This window comes from Procambarus clarkii, chromosome 15, assembly GCF_040958095.1.
Source record: "Procambarus clarkii isolate CNS0578487 chromosome 15, FALCON_Pclarkii_2.0, whole genome shotgun sequence".
Taxonomy (NCBI): domain Eukaryota; kingdom Metazoa; phylum Arthropoda; class Malacostraca; order Decapoda; family Cambaridae; genus Procambarus; species Procambarus clarkii.
In genome coordinates this window covers 7,922,146-7,946,629 of record NC_091164.1, presented here as the reverse complement: position 1 = coordinate 7,946,629, position 24,484 = coordinate 7,922,146, and the positions used below count along the sequence as shown (strand labels likewise).

The 24,484-nt window shown below is 47.1% G+C and overlaps 1 protein-coding gene across 1 annotated transcript in view; it reads left to right on the top strand.

Annotated features, from left to right (window-relative positions):
* The window catches only part of LOC138364872 (uncharacterized), a 39,626-nt gene extending 15,519 nt beyond the window's left edge, over positions 1 to 24,107 (top strand). Inside the window, exon 3 of the mRNA XM_069324877.1 lies at positions 23,888 to 24,107. Within this exon, the coding sequence (XP_069180978.1) occupies positions 23,888 to 24,107 (220 nt within the window). The remainder of the gene's footprint in view (positions 1 to 23,887) is intronic.
* Positions 24,108 to 24,484: the final 377 nt, after the last annotated feature.

The following is a 24,484-nucleotide window of genomic DNA, read 5'->3' as shown; positions in this document are numbered from 1 at the left end:
TCAGATTTAGCATAGAATGGAATAGACCAGTAGGAGAAAATTCTGTTAAAGTGCCAGATTTTCGAAAAGCTGATTTTAATAGCCTAAGAAATTTTTTGGGTCAAATTGATTGGAAAGGCTTGGGTATGGGGTGTGGGCCGGTCTTGGAGCGAGACATGAACCCAGCGATAGGTGACTTAAATGGGGATTTCGATGTGGATTCAATATATAACTTATTTAAGAATATTCTAAACAAAGCACAGGAACGTAGTATACCATACAAATTGAATAGATCGTATACTAATGACCCAAAGTGGATAACAAAGAATTTGAAGAACCTTATAGGTAAAAAGAGAGCTTGGTACAAAAGGATTAAAAATGGGGAGGTCACTTTAGAACAGGAATTCGTACAACTGGTTAGAAATGTTAAAAAAGAGATAAGGAAAGCAAAAAGGAACTATGAAGTTCGCATAGCAGGGCAAGCAAAGACAAATCCTAAAGGGTTTTTTCAGTTATATCGTACTAAGACTAGGGAAAGGATAGGTCCATTAAAAACTGAGACAGGTCAAATAACAGATAGTGATGAAGAGATGAGTAGTATTTTTAATAAATATTTTGTATCTGTATTTACTAAAGAGGAACTTAACAATATGCCTTCAGCCGAACAAGTCTATGTGGGTGGGGACGAGGACAGGTTGACGAGTTTAGCAGTTACCAGGGAGGATGTTCTTAAACAAATAGTAAAACTCAAACCAAACAAATCCCCAGGGCCGGATGAAGTGTTTGCTAGGGTGCTTAAAGAATGCAAAGAGGAGCTTTGTGACCCACTGTCAACCATATTTAATAAATCAATAGAGTCAGGCAGAGTGCCAGAGTTTTGGAAAGTTGCTAATGTGATACCAGTTTTTAAGAAAGGAGATAGATCACTTGCGTCTAACTATCGACCAATTAGCCTAACGTCTATTGTGGGAAAGTTACTCGAATCTATAATAGCAAATAAAATTCGTCTTCATCTTGAAAAACATAAATTAATAATTGAGTCGCAACATGGTTTTATAAATGGCCGTTCATGTTTAACAAATTTGTTATCTTTTTATTCTAGCATTGTTGAGGCAGTTGATAGTGGTAAGGATTGCGATGTTGTATACCTTGACTTTAGCAAAGCTTTTGATACAGTGCCACATGAAAGACTGATTAAAAAAATAGTCTCATGGTATTGGGGGTGCTATATTAAGCTGGATTAGGGCATGGCTATACCAAAGGAAACAGAGAGTTAGTATAAATGGAATCAAGTCAGAGTGGGAAAATGTTGTAAGTGGAGTGCCTCAAGGCTCTGTCCTGGGACCTCTGTTGTTTATAATATATATAAATGATTTAGATTCAGGTTTGAGTAGCAACATTTGCAAATTTGCCGATGATACGAAAATCGGTAGGGAAATTAATTCGGAGGAGGACTCACTATCACTTCAAGTTGATCTAGATAGGGTTTTGAAATGGTCAAAGGATTGGCAGATGCAGTTTAATGCTGATAAATGTAAAGTTCTGAGGTTAGGTAATGATGATAGAGTTACAAGATACGAGCTAGATGGTGTTGTGATTGCGAAGTCGGATTGCGAAAGGGATCTGGGAGTTATGATTAGTAAGAATTTAAAACAAAAGGATCAATGCATAAATGTTCGTAATAAGGCAAATCGGACACTTGGATTTATTAATCGCAGCGTTAGTAACAAGACACCTGGTGTGGTTCTCAAGCTATATCTTGCTCTAGTTAGGCCCCATTTAGATTATGCAGTTCAGTTTTGGTCGCCATATTATAGAATGGATATAAATTCACTTGAACGTGTCCAGCGTAGGATGACTAAGTTAATTCCCCAAATTAGAAATCTTTCATATGAAGAAAGATTAACAAAGCTTAAGTTGCATTCACTGGAAAGGCGAAGAGTTAGGGGTGACATGATAGAGGTTTACAAGTGGATGAATGGACATAACCGGGGGGATATTAATAGGGTATTAAAAGTATCAACACAGGACAGAACACGAAACAATGGATATAAATTGGATAAGTTTAGATTTAGGAAAGACTTGGGTAAATACTGGTTCAGTAACAGGGCTGTTGATTTGTGGAACCAATTGCCGCGTAACATTGTGGAGGTGGGGTCCCTCGATTGTTTCAAGCACGGGTTGGACAAGTATATGAGTGGGATTGGGTGGTTATAGAATAGGAGCTGCCTCGTTTGGGCCAATAGGCCTTCTGCAGTTACCTTTGTTCTTATGTTCTTATGTTCTTATGGACACACCGCCATAGTGACAGTATTGGGCAGCGCCACTCGTCCTGTGAGTGGACACACCGCCATAGTGACAGTATTGGGCAGCGCCACTCGTCCTGTGAGTGGACACACCGCCATAGTGACAGTATTGGGCAGCGCCACTCGTCCTGTGAGTGGACACACCGCCATAGTGACAGTATTGGGCAGCGCCACTCATCCTGTGAGTGGACACACCGCCATAGTGACAGTATTGGGCAGCGCCACTCGTCCTGTGAGTGGACACACCGCCATAGTGACAGTATTGGGCAGCGCCACTCGTCCTGTGAGTGGACACACCGCCATAGTGACAGTATTGGGCAGCGCCACTCGTCCTGTGAGTGGACACACCGCCATAGTGACAGTATTGGGCAGCGTCACTCATCCTGTGAGTGGACACACCGCCATAGTGACAGTATTGGGCAGCGCCACTCGTCCTGTGAGTGGACACACCGCCATAGTGACAGTATTGGGCAGCGCCACTCGTCCTGTGAGTGGACACACCGCCATAAAATAGTATCGTAAAACGTTTACGTAAAAGCCAACAGGGCTTTGTGTTTGCTCACGTAATTAATGTTTCTTAGCGATGTGGATGTTTGAGAGTGCCGCAATATTTGCAGGTTTGGAGTATTGGCGTAGTGTAATGTTTCGGGTGTGGCGGCCGGCGGAGGCAAACATGCGGGCCCTTAAGTATGGGTGTGTGTGTTTGTGTGCTGGAAATATCAGCAGGGTGGCGGCGGGGGGCATGTGGGAGGGCCTTTGACCAAGTGACCTAGTGCTGGCCCGCGGAACCTGAGGCAAACATATTTGCTCATGTTCCAACACGGCCTATAACCCCCGAGGTTCGACATGGGCGCTTAATCCCTGGTGCCAGTGTAGTATTGGAGAAGTGTGCTGCTGCTGTAGTCACTTTTACCGATTGATTGATTGATGAAGATTAAGCCATCCAAAAGGTGGCACGGGCATGAATAGCCCGTAAGTAGTGGCCCTTTTGACCCATCGCCAGTATCAATAGATGATACTGGAGATCTGTGGAGGTGCGACTGCACCCTGCGTGACGGGAGATGTCTCCTGTGCACTTTTACCGTTTGCTGCTTTGTACCTTGTCTCGAGTGGTTACTCGGTGTAGAGGAAGGTCAGGCACGAGCACACGGTCACACACTCCTCCGCCAGGGGGCTCACGTGACCAGCAAACATCAGGTATAATAAATATCACGATGCTCGTTGTTGCTAGTCCGTAAGAAAGAAAATGTTAAGTTCATGACTCTGCGTGATCTTGTTGACCATTTGTTATGTACGAGAGAGATATATAATGTATGTTAAGTGTGTACTCCCCTTGCGGGGGGCTTGCAAGGGGTTGGGCTCTGGCTCTTTGGTCCCACCTCTCAACTGTCAGTCAACTGATGTGCAGGTTCCTGAGGCTATTGGGCTCTATCATATCTACACTTGAGATATGAAGAGATATGGTGTGTGTGTGTGTGTGTGTGTGTGTGTGTGTGTGTGTGTGTGTGTGTGTGTGTGTCGTGAGCGAGTACCATAAACACAGCAACATTATACTAGGGAATGTAGGGGGGGGGAAGAGTTGCACCTGGCTTACCTTGGGTACGAGGTGGGTGCTCAGGTGGTCGGTTGTGTCACTGCGGAGCCACGAGGCTCCACACAGGAGAAACACTCATTCTTATTCAGTGGTTTCTGTTGATACTTGTTTATTCTGTGAGTGAACCAGGAGGCCTACTGCAGCGCTATTTTTGTCTGTGATCACGGATTTTGTCTTGTGCAATTGGATATAATTATGATAATTTGCAAGATTCCATGCACGTGTGTGTGTGTGTTCACCTAATTGTGCTTGCGGGGGTTGAGTTCTGCTCTTTCGGCCTGCCTCTCAACTGTCAATCAACTGTTACTTTTTTTTCACCACACACACACACACACACACACACACACACACACACACACACACACACACACACACACACACACACACACACACACACACACACACACACCAGGAAGCAGCCCGTGACAGCTGACAAACTCCCAGGTACCTATTTACTGCTAGGTAACAGGGGGGGCATTAGGGTGAAAGAAACTCCCATTGTTTCTCGCCGGCGCCCGGGATCGAACCCGGGACCACAGGATCACGTGTCCAGTGTGTTGTACGCTCGGCCACCGGCTCCCTCCCCCCCCCAATGGTGTGTGTGTGTGTACATGTTCTGTGTATTCCCTCTATTTCAGGCGCCTCCTACTCTGAGAGAGGAAGCGAGTATTGAGCAGTAATTAAGGTGGGACAGTAAGCCGTCGTCGTAATAGCGCGTCGCATTTTGACGTATAACCTGCCTAACGGCCATAAACGGTCGTACAAGAAAATGGGAAGCGGCTCGCGAAATTGATATAATGTTCCGTTTTCTGTATGTGGGTCATCTTGAGGTTATCTTGAGATGATTTCGCGGCTTTAGTGTCCTCGCGGCCCGGTCCTCGACCAGGCCTCCACTCCCAGGAAGCAGCCCGTGACAGCTGACTAACTCCCAGGTACCTATTTTACTGCTAGGTAACAGGGGGATAGGGTGAAAGAAACACTGCCCATTGTTTCTCACCGGCGCCCGGGATCGAACCCGGGACCACAGGATCAGAAGTCCAGCGTGCTGTCCGCTCGGCCGACCGGCTCCCAGGGACGGTGGCGGCGTTCCCTCTTGGTTGGTTGTGCCATCAGTCAGCAGGTGGCAGATAATATTAGCTTGGCCGGCGGTGACCGGAGAGTTTACACGGTGTCTGGCCGCCGCAGGCTGGGCCCAGTTTACCTCCAAGGTAAAGGTTTACCTCCACTGTCCTCTTCAGTGCCTCGCCAGACTCGTCGTTATGGGTGAAGGTGTAACACTAACCAATATATATACCGGCCATCATAGTGTTTCGTGTCGAGATGTGATGGGTTTGTAATTGTAATGCATTTATGACTTGGATGACCGCTGGTTGGCACCAGATTGGGGGGGGGGGTGAGAGGGGGCAGCCGTGACGTAGGCCACCAAATTGAAATATGTTTACTGAGGTATAAATACACACAAAGGGATGAGGTAGCTCAAGCTATTCTCACCCCGTTCAGTACAACGTGTTCATTATTTATATATATATATATATATATATATATATATATATATATATATATATATATATATATATATATATATATATATAATATATATAATATGTGGGGTGTAATAATATATATTTATAATATAATATTATTACACACCACTCTTGTACACGGCTGGACGGACGGCTTTACCTGGTGCAGAAGAGATGTGTCCTCGGAGAGAAAGAGAGAGAGAGATGGATATGTATGTATGTATGTATGTATGTATGTATGTATGTATGTATGTATGTATGTGTGAGTGTGTCCTCGGGGGGAGAGATGTGCGTGTCCTCAGGAGTGGGCACAGCTTACCTCCAGGAAGGGGGTTGTGAGGGGAGGGGGGGGGGTGGAGTTAACTAGCAGGAAGTATATCGGTTCATTCACCTGATTCTGGAGGCTTGTAATTATCTGGCTATACGACGTGCTTGGCTGTAGGTTTACCCGTAGAACAGGTGTTTGGGTGAGAGTTTACCCGTAGAACAGGTGTTTGGGTGAGAGTTTACCCGTAGAACAGGTGTTTGGGTGAGAGTTTACCGGCAGGACAGGTGTTTGGGTGAGAGTTTACCGGTAGGACAGGTGTTTGGGTGAGAGTTTACCGTCAGGACAGGTGTTTGGGTGAGAGTTTACCGGTAGAACAGGTGTTTGGGTGAGGGTTTACCGGTAGGACAGGTGTTTGGGTGAGAGTTTACCGGTAGGACAGGTGTTTGGGTGAGAGTTTACCGGTAGGACAGGTGTTTGGGTGAGAGTTTACCGGTAGGACAGGTGTTTGGGTGAGAGTTTACCGGTAGGACAGGTGTTTGGGTGAGAGTTTACCGGCAGGACAGGTGTTTGGGTGAGAGTTTACCGGTAGGACAGGTGTTTGGGTGAGAGTTTACCGGTAGGACAGGTGTTTGGGTGAGAGTTTACCGGTAGGACAGGTGTTTGGGTGAGAGTTTACCGGTAGGACAGGTGTTTGGGTGAGTTTACCGGCAGGACAGGTGTTTGGGTGAGGGTTTACCATTAGAACACAGGTGTTTGGGTGTAGGTTGAGTGGTAGACCTAACCCGGCGGGGAGAAAACGACCGCTTGAGCATAACTCATAGGGGGGGGGGGGGTTTCTTGTGGAAAATTTGGTAATTAGATTAAGGAAGTCACGTGATCGAGAGGACTCGATGACGTGTCTTTAAGATATTTTAAGGATAAAATATCTGAAATCTTTTCATTGTATCAATATTTAGCTTGCAGTAGATAAGTGACAAGCAAGATTAACACGCAAGTAGTGTGTGTTGTGAAGACTTATAATAACACACAGCAGCTTCCCAGTGACCTTGTAATATCTCCAAAGCTCAAACAATTATATATTAGCAAAAGGACCTATCATTAATGTGTAATGATTAACTGTAAATACATAGCTATTGAAATGGTATAATGTGTTACTAGCTGACATGTAAGGTGTGCAGGACAGATGTAATAATCTACGTTAAGGTCTGATAAAGACCTTTTGTGCTCTCTTTAATACTTTTTTTTTGCGCTACGGCTCACAGGAATGAGTATGGAATGCACAAGGAACTAGCGGGGACTCCGGCGGCAGCAATCAAAATCCCGGAGCAAGTTGTCTAGTCCCTTTTCAAACGCATTCACTTTTGTTCGGGCAATATATATATATATATATATATATATATATATATATATATATATATATATATATATATATATTTGTTGCAAGGTTATTATTAAAAGAGCTGTGGAGGTCGGATGCTCATCCCGGCGTTCTCTGATTCTTCCTATGGCACCTATGTTCTTCACTTAATAGTGGGCCAGCCATAGGCTTAAGGCCCGCGCAGGAATATCCCTGAAAACAAGTTCTGCATTTCCTGCCATATCTTTCCTGCCCCGGTATGATATTTTACTCTGCCTATAAGGAACCTTCTCTTCCAGTATCTCGTAAATATCAGTCCCCCTTCTCGTCTCCATTCTAGAGAGTACCGCAATGACAAAAATCGTAGAAGCATTTGCAAGAAAAGCAGAATGCAGATGTTGTGTGCACAGTTGATGCATGTGTCCACGGAGCGATAGGCCACAAAATGAGATCAGTAGGAATAACGGGTAAAGTAGGCGGTGGATATTTACTTAACTGTCAATATTGCACAGAGTAGCAGTCAGACAAGGCCAAGTCCAAGCACTGTGAAATTCTCTGTAGCCCAGGGCACAGTCCCTGGCACCACTGTATCCCAGGGCACAGTCGTGGCACCACTGTGTACCCGAGGGGACAGTCCTGTCACCTCCTGTGTACCCCAGGGCATAGTCCTGGCACCACTGTGTACCCCAGGGCATAGTCCTGGCACTGCTGTACCCCAGGGCACAGTCCTGGCACCGCTGTACCCCAGGGCACAGTCCTGGCACCACTACCCCAGGGCATAGTCTGGCACCACTGTACCCCAGGGCACAGTCCTGGCACCACTGTACCCCAGGGCATAGTCTGGCACCACTGTACCCCAGGGCACAGTCCTGGCACCACTGTACCCCAGGGCATAGTCTGGCACCACTGTACCCCAGGGCACAGTCCTGGCACCACTGTACCCCAGGGCATAGTCCTGGCTCCGCTGTACCCCAGGGCACAGTCCTGAGATGAGGAGAGGTCCACGTTTCGGTCCGTCCTGGACCATTATCAAGTCTCGAAGCTCTGGAAAATGAGACGAGAGAGGATGATAATATATACATGGAAGATGCTGGAAGACCCGGGTTCCTAATGTGCACAGTAGAATAACATACAGGAGTGAAAAATATGGCAGGAAATGCAGACTAGAGCCAGGGGAATGTAGAGATGCCATAAGCCCAGAGAACACTGTATAAAATAGCCGTAGATAGGCTATTCGGTGCCCTCCCAGCAAACATAAGAAATATTGCCGGTACAAAAATGTACGTATTTGAGATAAAATTAGATGATTTTCTTCGGGAAGCGTCAAACCAACCATGTTGTTTGTAGTGGGTATGTGGGCCGGCGGGCCCCTCCAAGCAACAGCCTGTTGGACCAGGCTCTCAAAAGTAATGCCTGGCCTGGGGCCAGGCGTAGAAGAGCGGCCAAAACCCACTCCAGGTATATGCCCCGGGTATTGTGCTCGATAAACGTTAGGTCATCTGGCATTATTCCCGGGGTCTTCACAGATCGTTTTCCATCTATGTGATGTGTGGTCATCTGGACACTGCTCACTACTGCTGGCCCTCTCCTCCATGGACAGCACTTGGAGGGTATTGAAACTGAAATAAGTTTATTGAGGTAAAATACACACAAAGGGATGAGGTAGCTCAAGCTATTCTCACCCCGTTCAGTACATCGTGTTAATACATACATAGACACACATCACAAGCAATAAACGTATTACCGAACATTCTGAGAGATAAACATATACATTTCCTCCTTTACACAAGTATTTGGAGGGTACTCACTTAGTTGTGCTTGCGGGGGTTGAGCTCTGGCTCTTTGGTCCCGCCTCTCAACTGTCAATCAACTGGTGTACAGATTCCTGAGCCTACTGGGCTCTATCATATCTACATTTGAAAGGGTGTGGAGGCATGCCTGCCCCTACACGAACCAGCTCTTCATTGAGAGTTTGTGTGTGTGTTGTCATTTCAGATTAGAATGTTAGGTATAAATAGGGTCAGCATTTGGCGCGTGGGTGGCGGATATACTTGTGTGGGCCAGAATAAACCTGGCTGGGTGTTGTGGGTGGGTGTGACAGCGGCTGGGGTAGCTTCTGGGAAGTAAGCAAGCAAGCAAGCAAGCAAGCAAGCGAGCAAGCGCCTGTATGTGTGTGCCTGTATTTAATATTTGTGTCTGCGGAATCGAACTATTAGCTCTCTTGGACCTCGCTTCTCTTGCCAATCTCTCTTTCCTCTATTATATCTACTACATATATTTCTCGAACACGCGCTCGCGCACATTCCCAAGAAGCAGCCCGTAGCAGCTGTCTAACTCCTAGGTAACTATCTACTGCTAGGTGAACAGGGGCATCAGGGTGAAATAAACTCTGCCCATTTGTTTCCGCCTCCGCCGGGGATCGAGCCCGGAACCTTAGGACTACGAATCCCGGGCACTGTCCACTCAGCCGTCAGGGCCCTCCTCCAACTCACATTAGGTAGTCGGTAATTTGGTGGGTGTGGGAGTGTGGCCTGGGAGGGCGGCTGGTGTTGTGGGCTGGTGACCTTTCAGGTGAAGGCTCCGGCGTTACCTTGAAGCATGTGTACCACTAATGTAAATACCATGTAGGAGTGTGCCACACACACCCTCGTGTGTTCAGTAGAACTCCAGGGGCCAGATTCACGAAGCAGTTACGCAAGCACTTACGAACATGTACATCTTTTCTCAAAATTTGGCGGCTTTGTTTACAATTATGAAACAGTTAATGAGCTCGGAAACACCAGGAGGCTGTTTATAACAATAACAACAGTTGATTGGGAAGTTTTCATACTTGTAAACTGTTTTATAAATGTTACCAAAGCCGTCAAAGATTGAGGAAAGATGTACACGTTGGTAAGTACTTGCGTAACTGCTTGCCATCTGTTTGCCATCCTTATACCATGTCATGGCTGTATAGTTGCCTTAAGAGCGTGTGCCCTGGGGAACACCCGGCGCATAGGTTCGAATCCTCATGACGTCTACGGATTATGTCCTTGGTGCCAGGCACGTTAGTGTGTGTGTGTGTGTGTGTGTGTGTGTGTTTACTAGTTGTGTTTTTACGGGGGTTGAGCTTTGCTCTTTCGGCCCGCCTCTCAACTGTCAATCAACTGTTTACTAACTACTTTTTTTTTTTTTTTTTTTTTTCCCACACCACACACACACACACACCCCAGGAAGCAGCCCGTGACAGCTGACTAACTCCCAGGTACCTATTTACCGCTAGGTAACAGGGGCATTCAGGGTGAAAGAAACTTTGCCCATTTGTTTCTGCCTCGTGCGGGAATCGAACCCGCGCCACAGAATTACGAATCCTGCGCGCTATCCACCAGGCTACGAGGCCCCCGTAGCCTGGTGAAACTGGCTACGGGGAAACAGCCTTAAAACTGAACCGTTATTCTACATAAATGTAAATTAAGTGTACGAGTGCTTAAATAAAATTTTAATTGTATAATTGAAATGTTGAATCTACGTCATGGTCTAGTTGCTTCCTTCCCCCCCCCCCCCTCCTTGTCCAACCACTCGGAGTGGACGGTAGAGCGACGGTCTTGCTTCATGCTGGTCGGCGTTCAATCCCCGACCGTCCAAGTGGTTGGGTACCGTTCCTTTCCCCTCGTCCCATCCCAAATCCTTATCCTGACCCCAAGTGCTATATAGTCGTAATGGCTTGGCGCTTTCCCTGATAATTCCCTTCCCCCCCCCCCCCCCCCAACCTCCAAGACACAAGGGGTCAGTGGGGTAATTTTGGCTTTGTTCACAGCATCGAGCGACCCTCGCCCCCCCCCCCCCTTTACACTCATCTATTGCCACCTTGTCCTTGGATAAATGGTATATATAATTTGTCATTTGACTCGCTTCTTTTTCCTTGCCATCTGATCTGGCACTGACCTACTGTCGGCACCTGCCTTTCTGACACAGACTCGTAATGTGTCACCTAAAGCTTGCAGGAGTCGAAAGAAAGCTATCAGGAGGACGCGTTGTTGTTGTTGTTGTTAAAGATTTAGCTATTCAGGACGAAGTGTCCATGTAGCACGGGCTATGGTGAGCCCGTAAAGGAGGAAGCGACAAGCCATTACACTATATAGTACCTGGAAGGTGGGGGAGGGGGGTCAGGATAAGAATTTAGGATGGGGAGGGGGGGGGGAGGAATGGTGCCCAAATTACTTGAACAATCGGGGATTGAACACCGACCTGCATGAAGGGAGACCATTGCTCTACCGTTCACCCCGAGTGGTCAGTCAGAGCTGGCACGGGTGTGGGATGGAGACTTGGCCTGTCCACGCCCCTCACACACTCCTCGCCTCTCATTTTCTCCCTTCACCTCCGTGTCTTGATTGATTTTCACGCACAGAGATCACACTAACGTGATGCATCAAATGAACAACTCCACAAGGGCCGTGACGAGGATTCGAACCTGCGTCCGGGAGCATCCCAGATTTGTTCATTTAATTGATCTTCCTAAAGTCGATCCTGATTTTCCCCTTCACTTTAGATCTGATTTCCAACTGGTTATTTCCCCCCATCTAAGCATGCGCGATATCCGAACAAGAAAATGTACAAAGATCTTTTCCTGGCCGCACAGGACTACGTGCGTGCGTGCGAGAGAGACTGAAGGGGGGGTGGGGGTGTTGAAGATGTACCTTCATCATAAACACTGTCTTCATCTCCGTGGCTGCCTTCAAGGAGCGGCTACGAAAAGCCACAGGCGGGATTTTTGTTGACAAAGGTGTCACAGTTGCTACTTCCTGGAGGGGTGTCAGTGTGCATGTAGTGGGTGGGGGGGGGGGGGGGGCGTGGGGAGGGACTGACGGGGAGGGGGGGGGCGTGGGGAGGGACTGACGGGGAGGGGGGGGGGTTCTGTAAGTGTGGACCACACTCCAATTCGACCTCATACCTTGACTACGACTCGTCGCATGTTTACTCGACCACTTACGAAACCTGTACATCTTGCCTGAAGCATGGCAGCTTTGTTTGCATTAGTTGAACAGGTTATTTTTGTTATAAAGCAATCTGATATTGCTTGAGGAATTATGAAATGTTGAATGAATGTAAAGAAAGCCGCCATGGTTAAGGAAAGATGTACAGGTTTCGCAGGTGGTTGGGTAAAGGATGTGAAGCGCCAATGTCAAGGTTATATAGACCTACAGGTGGCGAGGTGGGGGTGATGGAGAGTAATGAAGGCGCTGCCCAATAAACTCGCCCCTCGGGGCAAAATATAAATTTAAAAAAAAAAAAAAGAGCGCCCCCGGCCAGGCCACCGCCATGCGGTACGCCGTCTTGCTGCTTTGCTGATGTTAGTCCCTGCTGGGGTGTGCCGCTTCAGGTCCAGTGGTGGTGGTGGTTGCGGTGTTGGTGGTGGTGGTGGGGTTGGGTGGTGGTTGTGGTGGTAAGGGCGGTGTTGGTGGTGGGGTTGGGTGGTGGTTGCGGTGGGTGGTGGTTGTGGTGGTAAGGGCGGTGTTGGTGGTGGGGTTGGGTGGTGGTTGCGGTGGGTGGTGGTTGTGGTGGTAAGGGCGGTGTTGGTGGTGGGGTTGGGTGGTTGTTGCGGTGGGTGGTGGTTGTGGTGGTGGTTGCGGTGGTGGGGTTGGGTGGTGGTTGCGGTGGGTGGTGGTTGTGGTGGTGGTTGCGGTGGGTGGTGGTTGTGGTGGTAAGGGCGGTGTTGGTGGTGGGGTTGGGTGGTGGTTGCGGTGGGTGGTGGTGGTGGTTGCGGTGGGTGGTGGTTGTGGTGGTAAGGGCGGTGTTGGTGGTGGGGTTGGGTGGTGGTTGCGGTGGGTGGTGGTGGTGGTTGCGGTGTTGGTGGTGGTTGCGGTGGTGGGGTGGTGGTGGTGGTTGCGGTGGGTGGTGGTTGTGGTGGTAAGGGCGGTGTTGAGAGCGGCAGGAGGTCGGGAGGTTCAACTGGCTTCCCACTTGGTCTTTATTTTTTGACAGCAGAGATTAAGAACATTTTGGGGGAAGGGCCAGTAATGAATTGTCATGATCGGGTAAATGGTTAATTATTTGTAATTAGGATTTTTGGAGGCTTAAGTTTGTCATGGCACAAGACGGGCGGCCATTTTGGAGGTCACCGCCCAGCCCGTCCTCCTAAGGTTTGCCAACGACAAGAAAACGGTTAATTTAAAGTGTCATCCCCTAACCTACCAGAGGACCCAAAACAGAAAACGGCACAGTACTTTCGCCAGCCGCTGCCATTTTCTAGTACGACAATGTTTGGCCTTGTGTAACGCATACGAGCGAAAAGCGACGTTGTTTGTAGGACAGGAAGGGACACTCATACGTCAGGCTGCAAGCAGCCGCGTCCAACAGCCTGGTTGATCAGTCCAGCAACCAGGAGGCCTGGTCGATGACCGGGCTGAGCCCCGGAAGCACCTCAAGGTAACCACCTCAAGGTAACAGGTTTATCCTGGTCTTCTTGAGACCCATACGAGAACACGGCTCTAGCCTCGCCTGTGCCCCACACACCAGGATGGGTTCACGCTGGTGTGTGTGTTGTGGACGGCTACCTACCTTGAGGTGCTTCCGGGGCTTAGTGTCCCCGCGGCCCGGTCGTCGACCAGGCCTCCTTGGGCTGGCCACGTATGTGGCAGAAAATAGCACCAACAGAAACCTGACAGGCACAAGATTCATTAAGCATTTCCGCAACCACCTACGAACCCAGTACATCTTTCCCCGGTCATGGGGACCATGTTTACTTTTATTAAACCGTTTATGAGCTCCAAAGCACCTAGGAGGTTGTTTATAACCTTGCGTTGGGAAGGTTTGAAGCTCGTAAATTGTTCAGTAAATGTAGAAAAGATCTCCATGAGTAAGGAAAAGTTGTACACATTTCATAAGACGTTCAAAGCTCCACACCACCAAGGATCAAAGTGTATGGCGTCTTCCCTCCCACATCTTTCTCAGTGATTTTCACTAGTATAATCTCATTTTGACTCTTGGACAGTAGTGTGAGGTGCTGCTCAGTGCAAAAATGAAAAAATGACAATATAAAAACGGAAACCACGTACAGTACAACACGCAGTCAAATCGTAACATAGGACGTAAAGGGAATGTAAAAGATTTTGGTGTACTCATGTCGGAAGATCTTACCTTCAAAGAACACAATAAAGTAGCCGTCACAACTGCAAGAAAAATGACAGGTTGGATAACAAGAACCTTTCACACTAGAGATGCTATACCGATGATGATACTCTTCAAGACGCTAGTGCTTTCTAGAGTGGAGTACTGCTGCACAATGACAGCCCCTTTCAAAGCTGGAGAAATTGTTGACCTGGAGAGCGTGCAGAGATCCTTTACTTTGACACTTCGAACACTTTATGTAGGCCATACGTAAATCTGTGTATCTATGTATTTACGTATGTAGGTTAGCTTAGCATTTTAAAAACGCCGAATCACCTTCTGTGGTTGATTGTTCAATAAATCCCTGAACTATATGTTTAACAGATCTCTAACCCTGTCCATGGAGGACAGAAGAAAATGTATATATGCTGGTTAGCATTGTAAATGTGTGGCCACGTCTGTGATAGAAAATAATAATAATAATAATAATAATAATAATAAACTGCTAAAATCCACTCAGTAAAACATCTAAACTATTGGGACCGACTAAAAAGCCTAAATCTGTATTCTCTTAAGCGCAGGCGGGAGAGATACATAATAATCTATACATGGAAAATATTAGAGGGGCTGGTCCCAAACCTGCACACAGAAATAACACCACATGAAACCAGGAGACATGGCAGGATGTGGAGAATACCCCCGTTGAAAAGCCAACCCGTTCTCGCAAATTTGTAAAGTCAATATTGACTTATTAACTACGTGCATAGGTGATATACTAAACATAATAGATACCCTTAAAAAGATTCATAGAAAACACTGACCTTACCTAACCTTGTTAGTATCTTAAGATAAGCATCTTATTGCTTCGTAATTACAATTATTACTTAACCTATACCTATTATAGGTTAGGTAATAATTGAAATTACGAAGCAATAAGATGCTTATCTTAAGATACTAACAAGGTTAGGTAAGGTTGGTGTTTTCTATGAATCTTTTTAAGGGTATCTATTATGTTATTAAATATGTGCATAGGTGACATAAGTCAATATTGACTTATTAAATTTGCGAGAACGGGTTCTGAAAAGCAGAGGTGCAACAGGTACTCTGAGAGAGAACTATCAACATCAGAGGCCCCAGACTGTTCAACACGCTTCTACTACACATAAGGGGCATAACTGGCCGACCCCTCACAGTGTTCAAGAGAGAACTATCAATATCAGAGGCCCGAGACTGTTCAACACGCTTCCACTACACATACGGGACATAACTGGCCGACCCCTCACAGTGTTCAAGAGAGAACTGGATAAGCATCTCCAAAGGATACCTGATCAACCAGGCTGTGACTCATACGTCAGGCTGCGAGCAGCCGCGTCCAACAGCCTGGTTGACCAGTCCAGCAACCAGGAGGCCTAGTCGATGACCGGGCCGCGGGGACGCTAAGCCCCGGAACAACTCCAAGGTAACGCCCCAGCCCAGCCCAGCCCAGCCCAGCCCCAGCCCCAGCCCAGCCCAGCCCCAGCCCCAGCCCAGCCCAGCCCAGCCCAGCCCAGCCCAGCCCAGCCCAGCCCAGCCCAGCCCAGCCCAGTCCCACCCCAGCGAGACCCCACCCAGCTCATCTCCTCCCCGCCCCAACAAGCCCGTCTCCTTCCCTTCCCGATCCTCCAGTTTTTACATGGCATGATGTAGTGTGTTTTAACGGTAAGAAAGCCGTGATTCGCGCACATTTCGCGTCCAGCCAGAAGTGTAGTGTTAGCCTGCGTGTACGAGAGTGTGAACCGTCTGGCTGACGGTCGGGCTCGCCGGTGTGTGGCGGCCATTAGTTCCGGTATAGTTTTAATACCGTGATCATATGCTATGCTGCCTAACATTTCCATACTGGTATGGGACTAGTACCTGGATGATGGTGTGGCTATTCTACTCCAGCTTGGTCCAACAGGCTTGTTGCGGCCCGCAAGTCCACATATTCACTTACCTGGTTGGTCTGGCACTACTTTCAGAAAACTTTTGCTTTTTCTGTAAGATTTCCACTTTCGTTCCGGCAATATTTCTTGCTGGGAGGATGTTGAACCACCCTGAACCTCTGATGTCTGTACAGTGTTATCTGATTGTGCTTATGGCACCTCTATTGTGCTTATGGCACCTCTATTGTGCTTATGGCACCTCTATTCTTCACTGGTTCTATTCTGCATGTCATTCCATATCGTTCACTCCAGTAAACGGTCAGCAAGTGCTAGCTTTGGTTCTGTCTGTCTGGTAGACGTTACACAGAGCTTGTATTGGTTTTGTCAACTGGCCAGACAGTTGGCAACAGTCTCTAGGCCTGAAGGCCCCCATCTTACTCTCCAGTGGTGATTGTCCCTCTCACTTTTGATCAGATTTACCACTTTCGCATTGGTTTTGATTTCTTCCTTCTTGGCATCCGTGACATCTGAAGTAGAATTGAAATACAAAGTTCCTTTCCTGCCCGCAAGGAATCAACTAATGTAAACATTGGGGGGGGGGCTGACTGGAAGCTCTCAAGTTGTGTTCTGGGATGATGATAATGATGAGATGGATGCTGTATCATATAATCTGAACATGACCAGTTCCTGTATGACAGGTGACAAAACTTGAGAAAAATGTAAGATGGTGGAGTGAGAGGCAAGGTTTGAGGATGAGAATAAGTGTGTATTTACTATTTATGTCTGCAGAATCGTGCTATTAGCTCTTGGACACCGCCTTTCTAACCAATCTATTATGTCTACTACATATATTTTTCTAACGCGCGCGCACATCCCCAGGAAGCACCCCGTAGCAGCTGTCTAACTCCCAGGTACCTATTTACTGCTAGGTGAACAGGAGCGTCAGGGTGAAACTACATTTGGTTATGCCACCGCCGGGGAATCGAACCCGGACCCTTGGGTCTATGACCCCCGAGCGCTGTATACACTCAGCCGCGACCAGTCAGGTGTGTGTGTGTGTGTGTGAATCAGAGGGTCACGACTCTTCAACCTTCTGGCAGGAAACTTAAGATGGTGCTGGAGCAAACGTTGAATCTTTAAACAATGGAACTTGATAAGTTTGTTCACGAGTTACAGGATCTCTTCCTATCCGGATCTCCTCCTTACTATCCAGATTCCCCGTCCCGTTATTCCCCGTCCCCTTTCTATCCGGATTCCCCGTCCCTCTTCGTGTCCCGTTTTCGCACCTTCACACCAGACTCTGATCAAATACTGTTGTGGGAGAGGTTGTTGCAGTTATGTTTGAAGTTGAACGCTGGGAGTTGTGGAAGTCGTATGCCAAGTAAATTGTATAGTGGACGCTCAATGGTGTAACTTCTGATGTTGATAGTTGTTCCTGAGCTCGCTGGTGATCGCCCAACCTGTCCTCTTAAAAAGAACGTCGCTTTTGGCCGTTTGTCCGTATGGCCGAATTTGGACGTAATTTGAAAATGAAAAAAAAAAAATGAAAATAAATTTGGGATTTTTTTTTTCCAACAACAGTAAGTTAAGAGTCCTCTGATAGGTTAGGTGGGCAGGAAATTCTCATAAAGTTTCAAAACGTTATGAAAAACGTTAATTGAAAGTTCCTCTTCTAAGCTGTCCGAGGAGGGCCGGACGACTCAAACAGAAAACGGAACAGTACGTCACTTTTGTGAGTCGATTTCATTTCTACGGCAATTATGAACAAATCTACAAGGGCTGTGACGAGGATTCGAACCTACGTCCGGGAGCATCCCAGACGCTGCCTTAATAGACTGAGCTACGACATGGTCAAATGCTTGGTGCGTCTGGGATGCTCCCGGACGTAGGTTCGAATCCTCGTCACGGCCCTTGTGGATTTGTTCATTTGATGCAACACTATTGTGATTTGTGTGTACGGCAATTATCTTTTGTTTCTTAGCAAAATTTGGGATCACTTGAAAGTCCATGGCCGAGTCTGGATTTGCCATCGATGGAAAGTCAGACAACATTGTTCGAGCCAGAGAGCGAGGCAGCGAACACAATTGCTTCTATTGTGGAGGGGCGTAAAACTCCTCAGATATTTTTTCGAATCCGCGACAAAAGAGTGGAGTGGTGGAGGCGAGGGTGAAAGACGTCGTCGAGGTGAAACGAGGTCACCGTCAGGTCTACGACAAGGAACTGATAAAGGTCAAGGCGGACGTTGTCTAGGCGTCGGTGCTGCGTTGAGCTGCAGTCACAGGGAAGACCTGATGGTGGTGGGGCGAGGGCAAGGAAATTGAAAAAAGTTTATTGAGGTAAAATACACACAAAGGGATGAGGTAGCTCAAGCTATTCTCACCCCGTTCAGTACATCGTGTTAATACATACATAGACACACATCACAGGCAATAAACATATAAGAGGGCAAGGGAGGCGGGGTACAAGGGGAACGCCGCCCTATAAACGGAGGTCAACAGGGACATGTTTGTGTGTTACATGTAAATGCTAATGACCTCTACAGGAAACAAAGTGTAGAGTTACAGGACTAGAGTGCTCCTCTCCTCAGCGCATGTCACTTGTATTTTCCTACACTTTGGTGCCGTAATAGAATTATTATGAATGATTATGAATTATTATGAATGCACATTAACCTTGGCGACGTGCAGCGTGTTAGTGTGGTGGTTCGCGGCTCCTGCCCTTGTTTCTTCAGCACCTAGAATGTCTTGATATTCACTCAAACATCCGGGTTGTCGAGGTACGGTATTTACATTGACCGTCAGGTCTCAACGTGGCTCGTGCGGCAGGCTGTCGGTCGGTGGTGGTGTCTTGAGATGGCACTAGGCGGGTACTCCCCTAGTTGTGCTTGCGGAGGTTGAGCTCTGGCTCTTTGGTCCCGCCTCTCAACCGTCAATCAACTGGTGTACAGATTCCTGAGCCTACCGGGCTCTATCATATCTACATTTGAAACTATGTATGGAGTCAACCTCCACCACATCACTGCCTGATGTATTCTACCCGTTAACTACTCTGACCTTGAAAAAATTCTTTCTAATGTCTGTGGCTCATTTGAGTAATAAGTTTACACCTGTGTCCCCTTGTTCATGTACCATCCGTGCTAAAGAGTTTCTTTGTCCACCCTGTCAATTTCCCTGAGAATTTTGTAGGTGGTGATCATGTCTCCCCTTATCTTTTGTCTTTCAGGGATGTGAGGTTTAGCTCACGGGTGTGCGCGCTCCGTCGGGGCTCCCCCCCCCCCTCCCTGGGCAGTTGCCTTACATTTAGACCTCTGGCATATTAACCAACCTTGTCTGCCCTTCATAGGCTATACACGCACCTTGCTGTATGACTCGTGACCTCTGTAGGGACCTCATAGGACCCCTGATCTTATAGGACCCTTGGCCTATGAGTCCAGTATGGACACGCCCTGCAATGCTACCGGTGGTCCATGTGGTACACTACATGTAAACTGGTACCGAGTGGGTTTCCGGGATGAGGTGGTAGTGGTGTGGTGTGGGGGGGGGGAAGGATATGGCAGGAGAATACTGCGGGCTCACCATACAACCCGTTCTCGCAAATTCGTAAAGTCAATATTGACTTATTAACTACGTGCATAGGTGATATACTAAACATAATAGATACCCTTAAAAAGATTCATAGAAAACACCGACCTTACCTAACCTTGTTAGTATCTTAAGATAAGCATCTTATAGCTTCGTAATTACAATTGTTACTTAACCTATTATAGGTATAGGTTAAGTAATAATTGTAATTACGAAGCAATAAGATGCTTATCTTAAGATACTAACAAGGTTAGGTAAGGTCGGTGTTTTCTATGAATCTTTTTAAGGGTATCTATTATGTTTAGTATATCACCTATGCACGTAGTTAATAAGTCAATATTGACTTTACGAATTTGCGAGAACGGGTTGCACCATAGCCCGTGCTACTTGGAACTTTTTGTTCCGGGTAGCGAATCTTGAACAACAACAACAACAACAACAATATGGCAGGAGAGGCGTGGTCTGGGAGCTGAGGTCAGTGGCACTAGTTTACCTGTGATTTACCTGTGGGTAGTTGCTAGACTGACACCCAGCTACAGCCCTGGTTTTTCCTTATTTACAAATTGCAAGACGTACTCATTTCAATAAGTTTTTTGTAAATAAATGTTTAAGAATATCCTAAGACATTGAAAACGCTTTACAAGTTGCTAGAAACAATTTCTTCAGTTTGTAAAATAAGAAACGAAACTTCATACAAATTATTAGTTTTGCTGTCGTTGATACTGAAATTAGTCGAGTACTTAAGATTGTAATGTCTTGATATAAAGACATCTTTGATTAAACATTCTCCCTGAGGTAACTGTTGGTGGCGTGTCCAAAACTCTTGCTCAAGCGTGTACTCGCCTAGTTGTTTTTGCGGGGGTTGAGCTCTGACTCTTTGGTCCCGCCTCCCGTGTGTTAAGCTGAGTGGGAGACGAGCTGGTGGTGTGCCCGTCACAAGGATATACAGTTATAGTCATCTTTATTACTATATGTATTTATAAAGAAAACATGCCCTGGTTATATCGAATTGTATTGATACATGGCTTACCATAGGTGGGGAACAGGTAGTTTTTTTCCTTCATGGTTTCATTCATTTCTTAAGCACCTCCAAAGGATACCTGATCAACCAGGCTGCGACTCATACGTCAGGCTGCGAGCAGCCGCGTCCAACAGCCTGGTTGATCAGTCCAGCAACCAGGAGGCCTGGTCGACGACCGGGCCGCGGGGACACTAAGCCCCGGAAGCACCTCAAGGTATGGTGTGGCTGGACATTACGAAGCAGCGTTCGGGAGGATCTTGAGGAAGTTGCGAGGATCAATGTCTCAGAGGCTCGGTCTCTGACCACGACTCCAGGATTCTAACGCATTGTTTATTTTAAGCGTGTCCAGTCATGCAGTTGACTGAATTATTTATTACAAAATGAGAATGTTATAGATCCATCTTCACCTTTTGAGCGTCCTCACTTAGGGAGGCAGCTCAAAAATGTTATCAAAAGTATATTATAACATTTTGTTTGCCTGATACGTTCTTCAGCAACACGTTATGATTAATAAAACTACAATAAACTTTGGAGAGACAATTGTTGAACATCCTGAGTGAAGAACATTAATAGCAAATAGTTTTTTTTGCTAGAGGAAGGGAATTATCAGGGGAAAGCGCCAAGTCATTAAGACTATATAGCACTGGGAAGGGATAAGGATTTGGGATGGGACGGAGGGGAAGGAATGGTGCCCAACCTTTTGGAGGGTCGGGGATTGAACGCCGACCTGCGTGAAGCGAGACCGCCGCTCTACCGTCCAGCCCAAGTGTTTGTTAGTCATATAGATCAAACCGCGTTGGTCATATTTAGTAGCACATTATATAGCGGCGTGTTGTTATATGGTCATTATTATTATATATGACATTATATAACGGAGGCCTGGTCGAAGACCGGGTCGCGGGACGCTGAACCCCGGAATCATAGCAAGGTAACCGCAAGGTAAGATGTTGGGGTACCGTAATCCCTTGGCTTCTTCAGGCCGTTCTCGGCAGGGTCCCCACCGTCAAGAAACTGTCCTACTAAAGTGCCCTAACCCAACCTACCAGAGTATCCCACGAACAGAAAACGGGACGTTGTCAATTTCGCTAGCCGCTACTATATTCTTGCACGACAGATTTTGGCCTTAAGTAAAGTATGCGTCCAAATGCGACGTGATACAAAGAAAACGAGTTGGCTGCTCTGAGCTTTGAGTTTATCTTTTTCAGTGTAGAATGTCGGGGTAACTAAAGTCACCGAGAACACATTAACGCCAGTCCAGAATCAGACGCGCGAGGTCCGTTAACACTGGATGGTTCACCTAACATGATGTTAAGGTCAGTTAAACACTGGCGTAGCGTCAGTTATTCAATATTCAATTTACAGTCTCCGTGGTGTAGTGGTAAGACACTCGCCTGGCGTTCCGCGAGTGCTTGGTCATGGGTTCGTATCCTGGCCGGGGAGGATTTACTGGGCGCAAATCCTTAACTGTAGCCTCTGTTTAACTCAACAGTAAAATGTGTACTTGGTTGTAACAACGATTCTTCGCGGCGGGGATCGTATTCCAGGGACCTGCCCGAAACGCTACGCGTACTAGTGGCTGTACAAGAATGTAACAACTCTTGTATATATCTCAAAAAAAGAATAATAATAAAATGGTCAATGCTAAGCATTTTAATTCACATTTGCGAGAATTTGTCATTTATAACTCGTTTCATAATCACTATTGAGCTCGATACTAAGATTTAATACTATTTTGTTTAAATCTAGCCATATATAGTTACTGATATTCACTCCACCAAATATTCATTTTTTTTTCTCTCCCAAGTGTGGAGTAACGTGTTGAAACTGAGTATCTTGCGCCTTACTTTCACAATGATACCTTTTTTAAACTTTACGGGAAAGGTATATAATGGTTTACATTGGATATATTGATAGATGTGAAGCAGTTTGTCACTAGTGCTGTGATGGTTGTTATTGGCGGAGTGGCCAGTCTTGTTTCATGACGACGCCAGTACTTACCTAGTGGTGCTCACCAAGTTGTGCTTGCGGGGGTTGTGCTTTGGCTCTTTGGTCCCGCGGTCTCTCAACTGTCAATCTACTGGTGTACCGGTTCATGAGCATACTGAGCTCTATCATATCTACATTTGAAACTGTGTATGGAATCGGCCTCCACCACATCGTCTCTGTGGCTCATTTGGGTTCTCGGCTTTCACCCGTGTCCCCTTGTGCGTGTACCGCCCGTGTTAAATAATGTCCTTATCTATCCTGTCTATTCCCCCCGAGAATTTGGTATGTGGTAATCATGTCTCCCAGAACTCTTCTGTCTTCTAGCGACGTGAGGTGCAATTCCCTCAGGCTTTCATCGTAACTCATGTCTCTTAGTTCTGGGACTAGTCTGGTGGCATACCTCTGAACCTTCTCCAGTTTCGTCTTATGCTTGACAAGGTACGAACTCCATGCTGGCGTCGCATACTAAAAGATTGGTCTTACATACGTGGAATTGTCAGGCGTAGTGTTGAAGCACAGGGGACCTGCCAACCAGTATGGGTAATCGTGTAAGTGGTCTTAAGTACACATGTTGACGTTCCTAGCAACAGCCTGCTTCACCAAGCTCTTGGGGCCAGGCTCGGGGAGTGCATCTCTCGAAACCCTCTCCAGGTATGCTGCAGGTAAACACCGTAGAGGTTTTCAGCTGGGCTGAAGTGGTAGATAATTAATTATCTGTGAAACACAGAGAAATCACAATAACCTGATATATCAAATGAACACATCCACAAGGGCCGTGATGAGGGTTCGAACCTTCGCACGGGATGTTCATTATTTGGATTTGTTTTCAAACTTGTGGATTTGTTCATTATCATCCGTGAGGTTGGTTGGGGACGCGAGGTGGCGGCAGCCTTGACGGAGGTATTTCTTCCCCATGTACGGGGACATTAAACCCGTTATGTCAGATTGAAGTACGTTTATTGAGACTATAAAATACATCTCAACAGGATAGAGTAGCTTAGGCTATTTCCAACCCTCCGTCATGTCATATTTACACTGGTGATGTTGCTTGTAGGTGTGGATTCGTGTGTTTATATTCTCTCATTTTAAGATTTAATCTAAAACCTCTTATTATTTTATGTTTATTGTTACTCTTATTTTATATTCATATTAGTTTATTTCGTTTTCTGTTTGTATCGAACAGCGTAGGAATAAAGGCGTGTATGGCCGGGAAGCGGAAGGTGGTGTGTAGCGGGGAGGGCCCGCCCCCCAGGAGGCAAAGGTAAGCTCACACTCTCTCCTCTAGTCCACCCTGTGCCCGCCCGCCCGCCCGGTCGTGCCTCAGCGCCCGCCCGCCTGGTCGTGCCTCAGCGCCCGCCCGCCTGGTCGTGCCTCAGCGCCCGCCCGCCTGGTCGTGCCCGCGCTCCCCAGCGCCCGCCCTCCCGCGCTCCCCAGCGCCCGCCCGCCCGCGCTCCCCAACGCCCGGCCATGCCCCCTACGCCCGCCCGCGCCCCCCACGCCCCTAATCAGCCAGAGCAGCTGGTGTCGGCGAGGTGGTTCGCTGGCAGACTGGCTTAGCGAGTGGCCTGTATCGGGTGACTGGTTCGGCTGTGACTTGTACTGAAGGCCTAGTTGGCTTTACCGCCTCTTGCTTGTACCGGCTATTGCTTATATCGGGTGAGTGGGTGGCTTGGCCAGGATGAGCGTGTGGTGGGCAGACCTGGAGAGGGTTCTGGCAGTTCTTCTACTTCTAGAGCCCCGGCCCGAGGCCAGGCTTGACTTGTGATAACTTAGTCCAACAGGCTGTTGCTTGGAGCGGCCCGCAGGCCCACAACATCAACCTCATCATGTTATTTTTAGTTGCCCAATCGAAGACCTTATTAATATCTGCCTGCAGTTTTTG